General features: G+C 45.9%; 1 protein-coding gene across 2 annotated transcripts in view; it reads left to right on the forward strand.

Moving 5' to 3' along the window:
• Positions 1–13,369, forward strand: part of Elapor1 (endosome-lysosome associated apoptosis and autophagy regulator 1) — a 74,750-nt gene that overhangs the window by 33,664 nt on the left and 27,717 nt on the right. For both annotated transcript variants that reach the window (XM_040752049.1, XM_040752048.1), the window contains exons 2-3: positions 3,961–4,081; positions 6,107–6,299. In XM_040752049.1, the coding sequence (XP_040607983.1) occupies positions 3,961–4,081; positions 6,107–6,299 (314 nt within the window). The remainder of the gene's footprint in view (positions 1–3,960; positions 4,082–6,106; positions 6,300–13,369) is intronic.

Here is a 13,369-nt window from a genome sequence, read left to right on the forward strand (position 1 = left end):
CCAAATACTCCCACAAAGATGCAATCTGTAGGTCACCAGAAATCTCTGAAATCTCATGTGCTAACTTGATAATCATTTAAGGAGAGAGAAACGAGTAAGACACATTGTTTGAAAGGAAAAGAGGAAGATGGAAGGGAGGGTTTCTGATTTTGTTTGTTTGCATCAGAGTCTCCTGTAGCTCAGGCGGATGGGCATGGATTAGTTAAAGGACCCCACCCTTGTTTCTAAATCCTTTCATTACTTCTCTAGGAATAGGGAATAACCAATCCCTGTTGTGCCTGAATCTGGTTTACATATGTGTCATACCTGGAGAAGGTATTGTGTGCTGGGCAGGTCACTGCGTGTGTGTGTGTGTGTGTGTGTGTGTGTGTGTGTGTGTGTGTGTCCTTTGTGTTTTGGGTTTTTTTGTTTATTTTGTTTTGAGTTTTTTTTTTGTTTGATTTTTGGTTTTTCAAGACAAGGTTTCTCTGTATAGCTTTGGAGGCTGTCCTGGAACTCGCTCTGTAGACCAGGCTGGTCTCGAACTCACAGAGACCCACTTGCCTCTGCCTCCTAAGCACTGGGATTAAAGGCATGCGCCACCAATGCCCAGCTGTGTGTGTCCTTTGTTAATCTGTGTAGTTTGCTGATCATACACTTCCAAAAGCAGACTGCTGGGCAACTGAGATACTGTTGATTCAGTTAGTGAATTATGTCAAATTGATGGAATTAATAAATGTCTAGGACATGGGGTTGAGAGATGGCTCAGCAGTTAGCAGCTCTTGTTGCTCTTCCAGAGGGCCTGGGTTTGAGTCCCAGCACCCACATGAGCTGCAGTTCCAGGGGAACTGACGTCTTTGTCTCCCTTCTTCCGGCACAGGCAAGCACGTGGTGCACATACACACAAGAAAGCAAAGCATTTATATACATAACATTAAAAATATCTAAAAAGAAATACCTAGGACATTAGTGAGGCACGCCTTTAAGTGGTGCGTCTGTGAAGAAACATCTAGAGAAGGGAATACCCACACTCAATGTGGCTGGCTGGCACCAGTGCATGGGCTGTGGTCTTTGAATAAGAAGGGGAAAGGAGAAACCCGGATGAGGGATGACAGTCCCTTTCTCTGCTTTCTTGTCACTGGAATTCCAGAAAGCAGTCTCACATCCCCACTGCCGCGTCTTCCCCACCTGAACAGACTGTATATCCTCAGAACACGAACCGAAATCAACTCTTTCTCCCTTAAGTTGCTTTTTCGTCAGCTATTTGGCCACAGAAATGAGAAAAGCCACTAACTCCCTCGGGGAATTGATATCCTCATAGGACACGCAGCAGAGCTGAGGAATCCCTCCGGGTACTCCCTGCTCTGTCTAAGCCTGCCTTTCACCATGTGATCTTAAAGTAAAGTTCTGTTTGCAAACAGCTGCAGCCGAGCTAACACCTCTGCACGCTGTGACCCTCCCCAAGTGGCAGGAGGAGAATTAACACATATTAAAAGGGAAGTGTTTGAAGGCTTAGAACTGCCATTCTTCCAGAAAAATCTCTTAGCCTCATGGCACCTGGAAACAGCAAATGAAAGCCAGTGCAAAGGAACGGCTTTGGCCCGTGTGCCTTCCAAAGGCCAAGTGCAATCAGAGCGAATTAAAATTATCTGCTTGAGCAGATTAGCTATTTTAACACCCATTCTTGGGCCTCAGAAGCAAATCTAGCTTGGCTGCTGGCAGATGACTGATAGCATCGTATTCAACTCCTAGAGTTGGCTGTGAAATTTGTCCCTTTGTGAGTTTGTGTTTTGTCAGACCTATAAAGGTGGGAGAGAATTCCTGCCGGGACGGTCTGAGTTCTAGCTCAGTGACTTACAAGTTGTGTGACCTTGGACAAGCTAGCCATTGTGTCCTGTGGACAGCCAACTTGAAGAAAACCACAGCTGCTCCGTTTGCCCCCTAGGGAGCTGTGAAGTTCCAATGAGATGGGATTGGAAACTGTGAAAGCTACATTAATGGCCAGGGCAAATGGGTTCACAGAATCCCTTCTGCCTCATTACCAAATCTCTACTGAATATACATACTGTGGGTTTCATTTAACCCTCATTCTTGCAACAAGACCCTTTGAAAGTATCATTTATAGAACTGAAATAAGAATATGTTTAATTGGCCTACTTATCCCCCTATGACAGGATATTTATCTCTGAGATGAAGAAACAACTAAAATAATGAAGAAAAGGAGGCCTAGAAAGACAGTAACCTCTGGCACCAAAAAAAAAATCCCCATCTTGATGGCTCAGCAGTTAAGAGTACTTGCTACTCTTTTGAAGGACCCAGGTTCAATTCCCAGGCTCACAACCATCTGTAAATCCAGTTCCTAAAAACATGATGCCTTCTTCTGGACTCTGTGGGTATGAGGCATGTGCATGGTGAACAGACAGACAGACAAGCAGAGCTGTTATATACACAAAAATAAAATCACACACACAGTTCCAATCCCAACCTGGGCTGCGTGAGACCCTGTCACAAACAAACAAACATTAGCGCCACAATTTGCCGATCTTCTATATCTTCTTCTGGAAAGTGAAAGTGCCAAGTTCAAGTTGCTGCCCAAGTCATGCTGGTCCAACTGGGATTGTATGTGCTGGGTTGACAAAATGTATTTAGCAAATATTTACAAGGGAGGAAAAGGGAGACCTAGCCTACAGCCATTCTTTCTCCCTACCAAGTTTCTGGAGTCCCAGAATTGGAAACTCTGTACTCCCCACATTTCAGCAAATCGGAGCTACTGCTGCTTCTGAGACAGTTGAAATGTGACACAGCGCTGCTTTACCGTCTCAGCACCTTGATTTGTAGATGTAAAGTGGGAAAGTTCCTTATTTTAGGATAGATGACGCAGTGGGCATTTTACAGAAGTAAAGCTTTGATTGGCTAGATTAGCAGCCTTCAGCCTGTCTGGTGGTCAGCCTCAGCCCCTTGCAGTCACACGCATGTTGTAGGACCCTGCTTCTGTGTGGCTGGGAGGGGAACATTCATTCGGCTTTGCTTGCAGATATGGTAACATAAATTGTAAGTGTGGAACACGAAACACTTGGCAGAACAAAAGCAATCGGGACTGTGAATTACCTCTCAGAACAAAAGCGGTCAGCTCCGCGGTTTAATGGGAGACCTGGAGGACTGGAACCGCTGAGGGCGCCTGCCACATCCGCTGTGTCTCCTTGCTTGTTGATGTTATTACACTACGTGCTTGATTTGCGGGCTGCGCTGTTGTTTTTGGGTTGTCAACTTCAGGTAAAGCGGCTGGATAGTGCTCTCCCTCGGGGAAACGTGGACAGGTGTGTGTGATGGCAGCACATCACCCGCTGGCTAAAGATGATGTTTCTATGACCCAATGGGAGGGTTCAGACTCACGTTGAGCAGAAGGAGAGCTAGAAATAAAGCTATGTGTGAAAATTGATTTTTTTTTTTGGGTGGGCCAGCGTTTCCATTTAGAATGTCCTTGTTCTTACATTCTACTGTTTGGTCAAGAAAAGCTCCTATTTTTTTTTAGCTGTTTGTTCTTGTTGTTATGTGTTTGGTTTTGGTTTTTGGACAGTCTTATGTAGCCAGGGCTGCCCTTGAACTTCTAACCCTCAAACTGAGAGCTCGGAGAATGCTATACAAGCACACTACCAGCTGAGTTACACGGCCAGCCTTAGTTTGTTCTTTAGCTACCCCATTCCTCCCCTCCATGGGACATTATACACAACAGGAAAAAAATCACATGCATACACAAATGAACTTTACCCCCACAGCCACGTGGGGGTCAAAAAAGACTCAAGTTATTGTAATTCTCCTAGGGGCCTTGTAATCTTTGGGCACCATGATGCGTTGCTCCTTGCCAGGGTCCTTGGGCCATCACTGTAATAAAGGGTGTCCGTGGCCCTCACACCGGGCAGGAGACTGCCGCTGTCTAACCACTGGTGATGGACCTTCTGACTGCTCCTGTTTCCCTTGCAGTCAGAGTACCACTATGAGTACACAGCGTGTGACAGCACGGGTTCCAGGTGGAGGGTCGCTGTGCCACACAGCCCCGGCCTGTGCACCAGCCTCCCCGACCCCGTCAAGGGCACCGAGTGCTGTAAGTAGCCTTCCTGTTCCAGGGTCTCCCAGGGTCTCCCTGATTCTTAGGCCTCTAGCTATCCAAGCCAGGCTCTTCCTGATGGGACAGGTGCGACATCTCTCCTCCAGTTAGTGCCACCTCCCACCCTTCTGGAACGTGGTGCAGAAATCTTATTTAGCCAGGTGTGGTGGCAAAGGCCTTTAAGCCCACACTTAGGAGGTAGAGGCAGATGGATCTCTGTGAGTTCAAGGTCAGCCTGGTCTACATAGTGAGTTCCAGGACAGCCAGAGCTACATAGAGAAACTGTGTCTCAAAAAAAAAAAAAAAAAAAAAAAAAGAAAGAAAGAAAGAAAAAACTAGAATCAAACAAAAAATACAAAAGAAAGAAATATTTAATAGATTCAAACTGAGTATCTGAATCTGCTTTTATTTTTTTAATTTAGAACCGGAGAGTCCCATAGAAACAATTCTGTCTTTCACTCTGCGCGCATGCGCTCTTTATTTTTTTCTCTGCCAGTCTGTGTTTCTCTCTGATCTGCACCTACCAGCCTCAGCAGTCTTCAGGCAATACTGCAATTTGCTTTTGTTTTTGAAAAGGAAGCTGAAGAAATTGAACGTGTGCAGATCCAGGCTGTTTACATGCACTGGGCATCACTTCCGGGAGCAAGAACCTTGCAATGTGTCTGGAAGGGTGGTGACTCTCTCCCACCCCACCTCTATGACTCAGTCCTCACAGCTTTCTCTCCTCTGTGCCCTGTTCTTTTAGGATTGCAAAAGGAATAACAATAAATTCCAGGGACTAGAGTCGAGGGATCATTGAAAGAGTTGCAAAGGAGATTAAGGACATTCAAATCCAGTTTAGCAGTGTCTGCTTCTTCACTCGCTTTCTTTCCTTTTTCTTCCTTCCTCCCTTCCTTCCTTCCCTCCTTCCTTTCCTCCTTCCTTCCCTCCCTCCCTTCCCTCCTTCTTTTCTTCTCCCTTCCTTCCTTCCCTTCTTCCCTCCCTCCCCCCTTCCTTCCTTTCCTCCTCTCTCCCTCCCTCCCTTCCCTCCTTCTTTCCTTCCTTCCCTTCTTCCTTCCTTCCCTCCTTCCTTTTTTCTCTCCCCCTTTCTTTATTTCTACAGGTCTATAAATGATGCTGGCCTTGAGCTCCTACCTTCCCTTTCCAAGTGGTGGGACTACTGGCTAAATCACTACCTTGCCTGACTTTAAAATATTTTCTTCTTTTTTGAAATACCAGTTTGGCCGGGCGTTGGTGGCGCACGCCTTTAATCCCAGCACTCGGGAGGCAGAGGCAGGCGGATCTCTGTGAGTTCGAGACCAGCCTGGACTACCAAGCGAGTTTCAGGACAGCCTCCAAAGCCACAGAGAAACCCTGTCTCGAAAAACCAAAAAAAAAAAAAAAAAAAAAAAAAAAAGAAATACCAGTTTTATTGAGACACAACTACTTTTGCTAGGTTGTTTCATTTTTATTAACTGAGAAAAGATGGACAAGGCTTATCTTGAATTTACAATTCTTCCTCTGCCTCCAAAGATATGATTTCTTCCAGACTGTAAGTCCCACACCTTATCAGGCAAATTTCAAGGCTGCTAGAATATTTGCATTGACTCTTGTTTTGTTTTAGTTTGGTTTGGTTTGATTTGGTTTTTTGAGACAGGATTTCTCTGACAGGTAGCTTCACCTACCTCTGCCTCCCAAGTACTGGGATTAAAGGCATGTGTCACCACCACCCAACTGTTCCTGGCAACTCTTAACCACTCTCATTTTGGGGGCATTTAGAGACTGAAAAAAAAGTTCTTAGTGACAGTCTATCCACAGTCTCCATGGCAACCATAAATCTGCCTTATGTCTCCATGACTTTACTCTTGTGGTCATTTCACATAAATATCATCACACAAGATGCTCCTTAGTCCTGAGTTTCAGTGGTCCAGACCCCTAGATCCTGACCCTGAAGTCCCCGCTTTAGTTGCCTCCAGCCCCATCACTCCTCCAGCGACCACGGTGACCTCAGCACCCCTCCCTTGTCCCTGCCCTGCTTTCCAGCCTTCTCCTGTAATGCCGGAGAGTTTTTGGATATGAAGGACCAGTCCTGCAAGCCCTGTGCGGAGGGCCGCTACTCTCTTGGCACTGGCATCCGATTTGATGAGTGGGATGAGCTGCCTCACGGCTTTGCCAGCCTCTCAGCCAACTTGGAAGTCGACGACAGCATCTCTGAGTCCACAGAGAACTGCACTTCGTGAGTCTGGGAGCTGGCACACAAGTCTCCTGGGGAAGGGGTGCGGGGCATCCCGGGTGCTGCTCTGTGATGTTCCTGAGGTAGGTGGGAAGAGGATACCGCACTCCCTGGGGGTGGGGTGGGAGAGGGGACTCCTGGAAGTGACTGTCCCTTGACCCATGTTGTTTTGGATTTGGAGGGGCCATGGATGAGATCTTCTAACCCCCTTGAGGCCCCGTGTCTTAGTTACTTTTCTATTGGTGTGAGATACCATGACCAAGCCAACTTGTAAGAGAAAACATTTAATTGGGAGCTTAGTTACAGGTTCAGAGGGGGAGTCTATGTAGCAGCAGGCAGGCAAGCATGGCCCTGGAGCTGTAGCCAAGATTTGACATCTAATCCACAAGCAGGAATTGGACCTTATGTGGGCTTTTGAAACCTCTCCCAATAAGGCCACACCTCCCAATCCTTCTCAAACAGTTCCACCAAGTAGGGACAATGGAAGGACTCAGTTGTATGAATCTATGGGGCCAGTCTCCTTTGAACCACCGCATCCCAGTAACTAGGAATTCCCAGCTCAGAAGGAGACCTTTACCAGTCATTGAAAAGCTCAGACCGATGAACATTGGTGGTGCACACCTTTAATCCCAGCACTGGGGAGGCAGAGGCAGAGGCAGGTTGAGCTCTGAGAGTTCAAGACCAGCCTTGTCTACAGAGCGAGTTCCAGGACAACCTCCAAAACAATACAGAGAAACCCTGTCTCGAAAAAAAGAAGAAAGTAAAAGAAAAAGAAAAGCTCAGTGGCCTCTCCCCAGGCAGTATTTATTCCAGATGTGCCTTTTAGGGACTCAGCCCTATGCTGAGTGTTCTACACAGAAGGCTTTTCTTGAAACTGGCATTGTGATTTCCATTGCAGAGTGGAAAACTGGAGGTGTTCCATCTTAGTTTCCTAGTTCGAAACCGGTGATACTCAGACATAGTCCCAAGCTTTCTCTGCTCCACATTGACACCTTCTAGTCACATGATTCTGTGACGGCTAGGGTTGGGCTCCAGGGAGGAAAACATCAGAATAAAAAGTTCCACAAAGCAATTCTGGCAATGAGTTTGAGAGGAAAGCAAGTGTTCTTTTATACCAAAGCAAGCAAATGGACCAAAGAATTGTGTTACACTTGGATTCTCATTTCAAAGTTTACTTTCATGGCGCTGGGGTTTGAACCTAGGGCCGCACCCATGCCAGCTCCCATTCCTATGCTTGACTCTGTCAGAAAGACCAGTGTTCGAACCACACAGCAGACATTTAATCATCCAGTTATAGTTTATTTGTTTGCTTGATTGTTTTTGAGAAAGGGTCACTCTAAAACCCTGTAGACCAGGCTGGCCTGGAAATTCACAGAGATCCACCTGCCTCTGCCTCCCTCCCAAGTGCTGGGACTAAGTGCCACCATGCCCAGTCAATTATCCAATTTTAATATTACGTTAGAGTGCAAGTTTACATATCATAGTCTTTATCACAATAACTTGGGAGGGGCAAATACAAAGCTAGAGATGATGCAAGTGGGGAATGGAGGGGCCGTGTGGGTTAAAACAATCAAGCTCCCATCCTGTGGGTGCCCTAATATCAAATGCCGTTTGACCTGGGACAAAATGCAGATCATCGATCTATCCACTCCATCATTTCCCAACCCAGGAAGAGGAAGGATTCCACCTCTCTCTGGGGACTGCAGTGAGAGGGGTAGAAATCATTATCTCTCATTGAAGTGGGATGTGCATAGATTAATAACAACTTTTGTTTTCAAGGCACAGACCATCATGGAGCCTGGATCTTAAGGTATCCAGAAACATCCCTAGGAGGGAGACAGGATTTCTCCTCAGTAGAAATGGCCACCTGGAGAGGTTTTTTTTTTTTTTTTACAGTTTTTAAAAATATTTTATTTATTTATTGTGCATACAGTCTTCTGCCTGCATGCCAGCAGAGGGCACCAGATCTCATTCAAGGTGGTTTTGAGCCACCATGTGGTTGCTGGGAACTGAACTCAGGACCTCTGGAAGAACAGTCAGTGCTCTTAACCGCTGAGCCATCTCTCCAGCCCCGTGGAGAGGTTTTAAAAGTCAGTAATTGAGCTGACACTATGAACCCAACTCTTCGGCTTTCCCATTACCTCCCATTTAGCTGGACCAGCAGCCCCTGCCCAATCCACCATGCAACTTCCCAGCTGCTCTTCTGCTTCCCCTCCCTGCCTCCTCCAGTCCAGCAGCTAGAATGGTGAACACAGGTCTAAGCACAGTAGTTTCCTGCTCACAACTCCGGGCTGAGGCCACCCATTGCTCGTGTGATAAGACCCAATACCTTCCCGCAGCCCAAGGGGCCGCTGTTCTACTTTGCTCTCTGCAGAGTAGAACATTTTGCCTGCATCGCTTGAACATCCTTCTTGTTGGTGCCGTACTGCTGCCACACCAGTTATCAGGATGCTTTCCTCCTGGAACCTTTGAGTGGCTCTTCCGCGGGCCTTCCCCCAGCTGTCTTATTTGGCTCTTATGCCTTGGAGTAAAAGTCACTTCCTCAAAGAAACAATCCCTGAACTGGGAGACTGGTGTCACCTTGTCATTCTTGTTGCCATGCTTAGCACAGCTAGTCCTATGTGATTAATTGTATTGGTTAAATTTCTGTTCCCTCAAGAAGAAACAGAATACGAGCCCTAAGCAGGAGAGGGCAGAGTGTGTGTGTCTTGGTCTTTGCTGTGTCTCCAGCATCTAACATATCATTTGTCACAAAAGTGACACAGAACTAATCACGGGGAAGAGGACAGACAAACTGAACAGTCTCCATGTCTGCCGGGATGCCCAAGGTTCTAAGAGTCATCCATGGATCCTGGGTATAGGTCACAGGACAAAGGCACTGGAAACAGTAGGCCATCAAGAGACTGAGGTCCCGAGAGGGAGTCAGAGTAAAGAGGAAGTGTTTAATCTAGTTCAGTTCTGTTGCTGTGATAAAATACCTGGACAAAAAGCAGCTGTGGGAGGTGGGGAGAGACACATGTTTATGTCTACTCATAACTCCAGGTTACTGTCCATCACTGAGAAGCAAGTGATAGAACTTGAAACATTCACAGTCAAGAGCAGACAGAAACAAACACACACATGCTTGCTTGTTTACACTTATGCTTAGCTAGCTTTCTGAACTCCTACACAGCGCAGGGCCCACAGCATAGGGAACGGTGCTGTTCTCAGTGATCTGGTCCTTTTCCATTAATACACAATCATCCGCCACAGACATGCCCGAGGATCAACCTGATCTAGATACTTCCTCATTAAGAATCACTTCCTGGGAGCTGGAGAGATGGTCAGTGGGTAAGAGCACTGGCTGTTCTTCTGGAAGACTGGGTTAAATTCCCAGTGCCTACATGTGGCTCCCGGCCGTCTCTAGTTCTAGGGAATCCAGTGCCCTCTCTGATCTCTGCAGGCACCATGCACACACATGGTACACAGACATACGTGAAGGCAAGACACCCATACACATAACATAGAAACAAATGCATCTACAAGAATTTTGAGAAGAAAACAAAAGCTTAGACTGTGTTGTTTGGTGGTAGTACACATGCCAGCACATTCAAGACCTTGGATCCGATTCCAGATCCCCAGCACTGATCAAGGGGTTTAGGAGAAGAATCTAGAAAGGTGCCTCTGGCACTAGAGATCAATCAAACATGTTATTACTGAATATGAAGTGTCTTCACCAGGGACAACACTATCAAACACCAGAACTATGATGTATTTTGCAAATATAACCCACTTAGAGGATTCTTTTAATTATTCATCAAACTTTAAGAGTTATTTATAGCTGATATCATGGAATATATTAGAATTAAATGTCTCTTTTAACAACGGAATCAACACTGTTAAGTTAGCTGGGTCACTTTGGAAAAATTGGTTTCTTTCCATTTTGATAATAATACTGTCTGTTGCCAGGCAGTGGTGGTGCACACTTTAATCCCAGGACTCAGGAGGCAGAGGCAGGTGGATTTGTGTGAGTTCAAGGCAAGCCTGGTCTACAGAGTGGGTTCCAGGATAGCCAGGGCTACACAGAGAAACCCTGTCTCAAAAAACAAAACAAAACAAAAATGACTGCTGGCCTTGTAAGGCTATGTGGTTTGGGCAGACACAGGGGGAACCCTGTGTACTAGCTTGTTTGGGGCTAGTCTCAGGCAAAAAAGAAACAGCAGAGTTGTCTCAATTCACCCTCTTCTCACATTATTTGTTTGATCCCCTGAGGTTCTTGGGTGCCAGGCCCAGGGCTGGAGACTGAGGAATAGATTATTATGCAAAACAAGGTTGGCCTCTGTCCTCTCAGAATCCACAGTCTAGCCAGGAAGACAGGTAAATGAAGAATTAAAGTATGGCCAGAAGAAGATACCAGATTGTAAGAAAGCTTCAGAAAACATGCATAACTTCACTAGTAATCAAGGAAGTAAGATTTAAAGCCCAACTCGACGTTTAATTTCCCTGCTACATCAGATGGCGTCACTCCCCCACCATATCATACGGCAACCACAAAGTCTTCAGTTCCAAATCTGTAGAGGATGTGGAGCAACAGGGACCCTCTTACATTGCCAGGTGGTGTAAACTGATGCACATTTTGGGGAGCAGGGTGGCAGGAAAGCTGGGAGTTCACATCCCGTATGAGCCACCAACTGCCCTGAGTGCTCTGACCAGACGTGTCTAAGAACACTGAAGCGAGAATGTTCACAGCAGAATGGGAACAACAGTGAAAACTCTAAGTGTCCAGCAGTCTGAATAGACGTGGTAAATCCATACACTAGAACCACATAAAGACTATCAGACAGCAGTACAGATAAAAGGAAGGGCTAGGGCTGTATGGCTGAGTGAAAGAGCACAAGATTAGACCCTGGGTTACACACACACACACACACACACACACACACACACACACACACACACACACACGAGCTGAATCCCACACCATTATATACAAGCCTCCCTCCCAACTAAGTTTTAGAAAATTAAGTATGATACCATCTCCATGGCTTTTAAAAACTCGCAAAACACCATGATGTAGTAGTGTGTTGCTTAGAGATACATGCAAAGAACTTCATGAGAATGTTAAGTACCAGAGTCATGTATGCCTCCACTCTTGGTAGCTGGAGAGAGAAATGCGAGAAAAAAGGGGAGGAGCTAGTGAAGGCACATGGTGGCTTTTGCTTTTGTATTGTCTTTGAAAATTCTATATACATAATGCATTTTCAACACATCCATCTGTCACACTTGCTCACCCATTAAGCCCCTCCCATTTCCTTTGGAACCTCTCCCGACATGTGAGATAAATATTTATCTACCTCTGCCTCTATTAAAGCTGTTTTCAGCTCTAATAACGTGATGTTATTTATGGATCAGAGGAGACTTACCAGAGATTATACCCATAAAGAAAAATGGCACCCTCCAATAGCTCCTCAGCTAGGGGTAGAGTTTCCTCGACCTCACCCTCCTCCATGCCAGAGTGTTGACTGGCTTGTTTCTGAACAGGCAACTACAGCTACCATGGGTTTTGAGAACAAAACTCATGTCATGTCTAAAAGACAGCATTTCACAATATCCTTCCCCGTCCTCTGGTTCTTACATTTATTTTATTTTACTATTTTTTGAGACAGGGTTTCCCTGTGTAGCCTTGGTGTCCTGGAACTCACTCTGTAGACCAGGCTGGCCTCGAACTCACAGAGATCCACCTGTCTCTATCTCCTGAGAGCTAGGATTAAAGATATGTGCCACCACCACCCAGCTTTTCTATTTTCTCTTCTTTTCTTTCTGACTTCTTAACATTAAGTGGCATTTATTTATTTATCATATCACATTATTTATTTATTATAAGACTGGAGGGAGAATTAACCAAAGAGAAGAAGGAAGAAGCTTGTTTGAGGAACAGACAACTACCCAGGGGTAGAGAAGTTTTGGCCTAGGAACTGAGAGAAATTCCATAGGTCTTTCATATAAAGTGTGGGCCAGGAATGTGTGCCCTATCCCAAGAGCAGCAGGGAATCTTCACCGAGTTTAGAGCACTGACGTGATTCAGTCATGTTTTCCTTCTGAATGTCTCCAACCATAGTGTGGAGAGGAATTGGAGGACGCAGGGCCAAACACAAAATAAAGACTGTTCAAGAGATGACGTGGCAGGGAGAGAGGAGCCTTTGGATAGGGTGAGCTGGGACAGACTCAGCAGGACTTGTTCTCCTGCCATCCGATGCCTTCTGAGGAAAGCAACACTGCAAAGTGGGTGTTTTTGGAAAAACACATGGGATTAAAGTGGATGAACTTCTGAGTTCTCCAGGATATGTTTGTTTATGGATTTTGACAACTTTGGGATTAAGCAGCTTTTAATTTGAATCCCAGGCTTGCCACTTGAAGGCTTTGTAGTATTGGCCAAGGTACTCTCCAGGCCTCAGCCTTCTCATCTAGTAAATGGGAAAATAGTTTTTCCTCTTACTGATGAACAGAAATTGTGACTATGAAGAATGCAGCTCATAGCTGGTTGATGTAAAGCTCCCCATGCTCAACTTTACCTGCCATCCTCCTCTAGTCCAGGTTTATGAAGCCTGGAGGCACGCTTAACTAACTTCACTGTCTTCCTCTTGTTGGCTGTGTCTTAGTCCCCTTCATCTGCCTAGGACATCTGTTGTTGTTACTCTTACCTGAGCATGTTCAGGTCTTTACTAGTTACTGATCCATCCTGTGAAGAGACACCACAACCAAGGCAACTCTTCCTTTCTTTTGGTTTTTTGAGACAGGGTTTCTCTGTGGCTTTGGAGGCTGTCCTGGAACTAGCTCTTGTAGACCAGGCTGGTCTCGAAATCACAGAGATCCACCTGCTAAGGCAACTCTTAAAAGAAGACATTTAGCTGGGGGCTTGTTTAGTCCGTTGCCATCATGGTGGGAAGCAGGCATGGCCTAGAGCAGATGAGAGCTTTACATCCTGATCCATAGGCAGAGAGAGAGAGGGAGAGAGAGAGACACTCTGAGAGCCTGGCATGGGAACCCACCCCCATTACACACCTCCTCCAATAAAGCCACGCCTCCTAATCCTT

This window comes from Mesocricetus auratus, unplaced genomic scaffold (genome assembly GCF_017639785.1).
Source record: "Mesocricetus auratus isolate SY011 unplaced genomic scaffold, BCM_Maur_2.0 Super-Scaffold_100009, whole genome shotgun sequence".
NCBI classification, from domain to species: domain Eukaryota; kingdom Metazoa; phylum Chordata; class Mammalia; order Rodentia; family Cricetidae; genus Mesocricetus; species Mesocricetus auratus.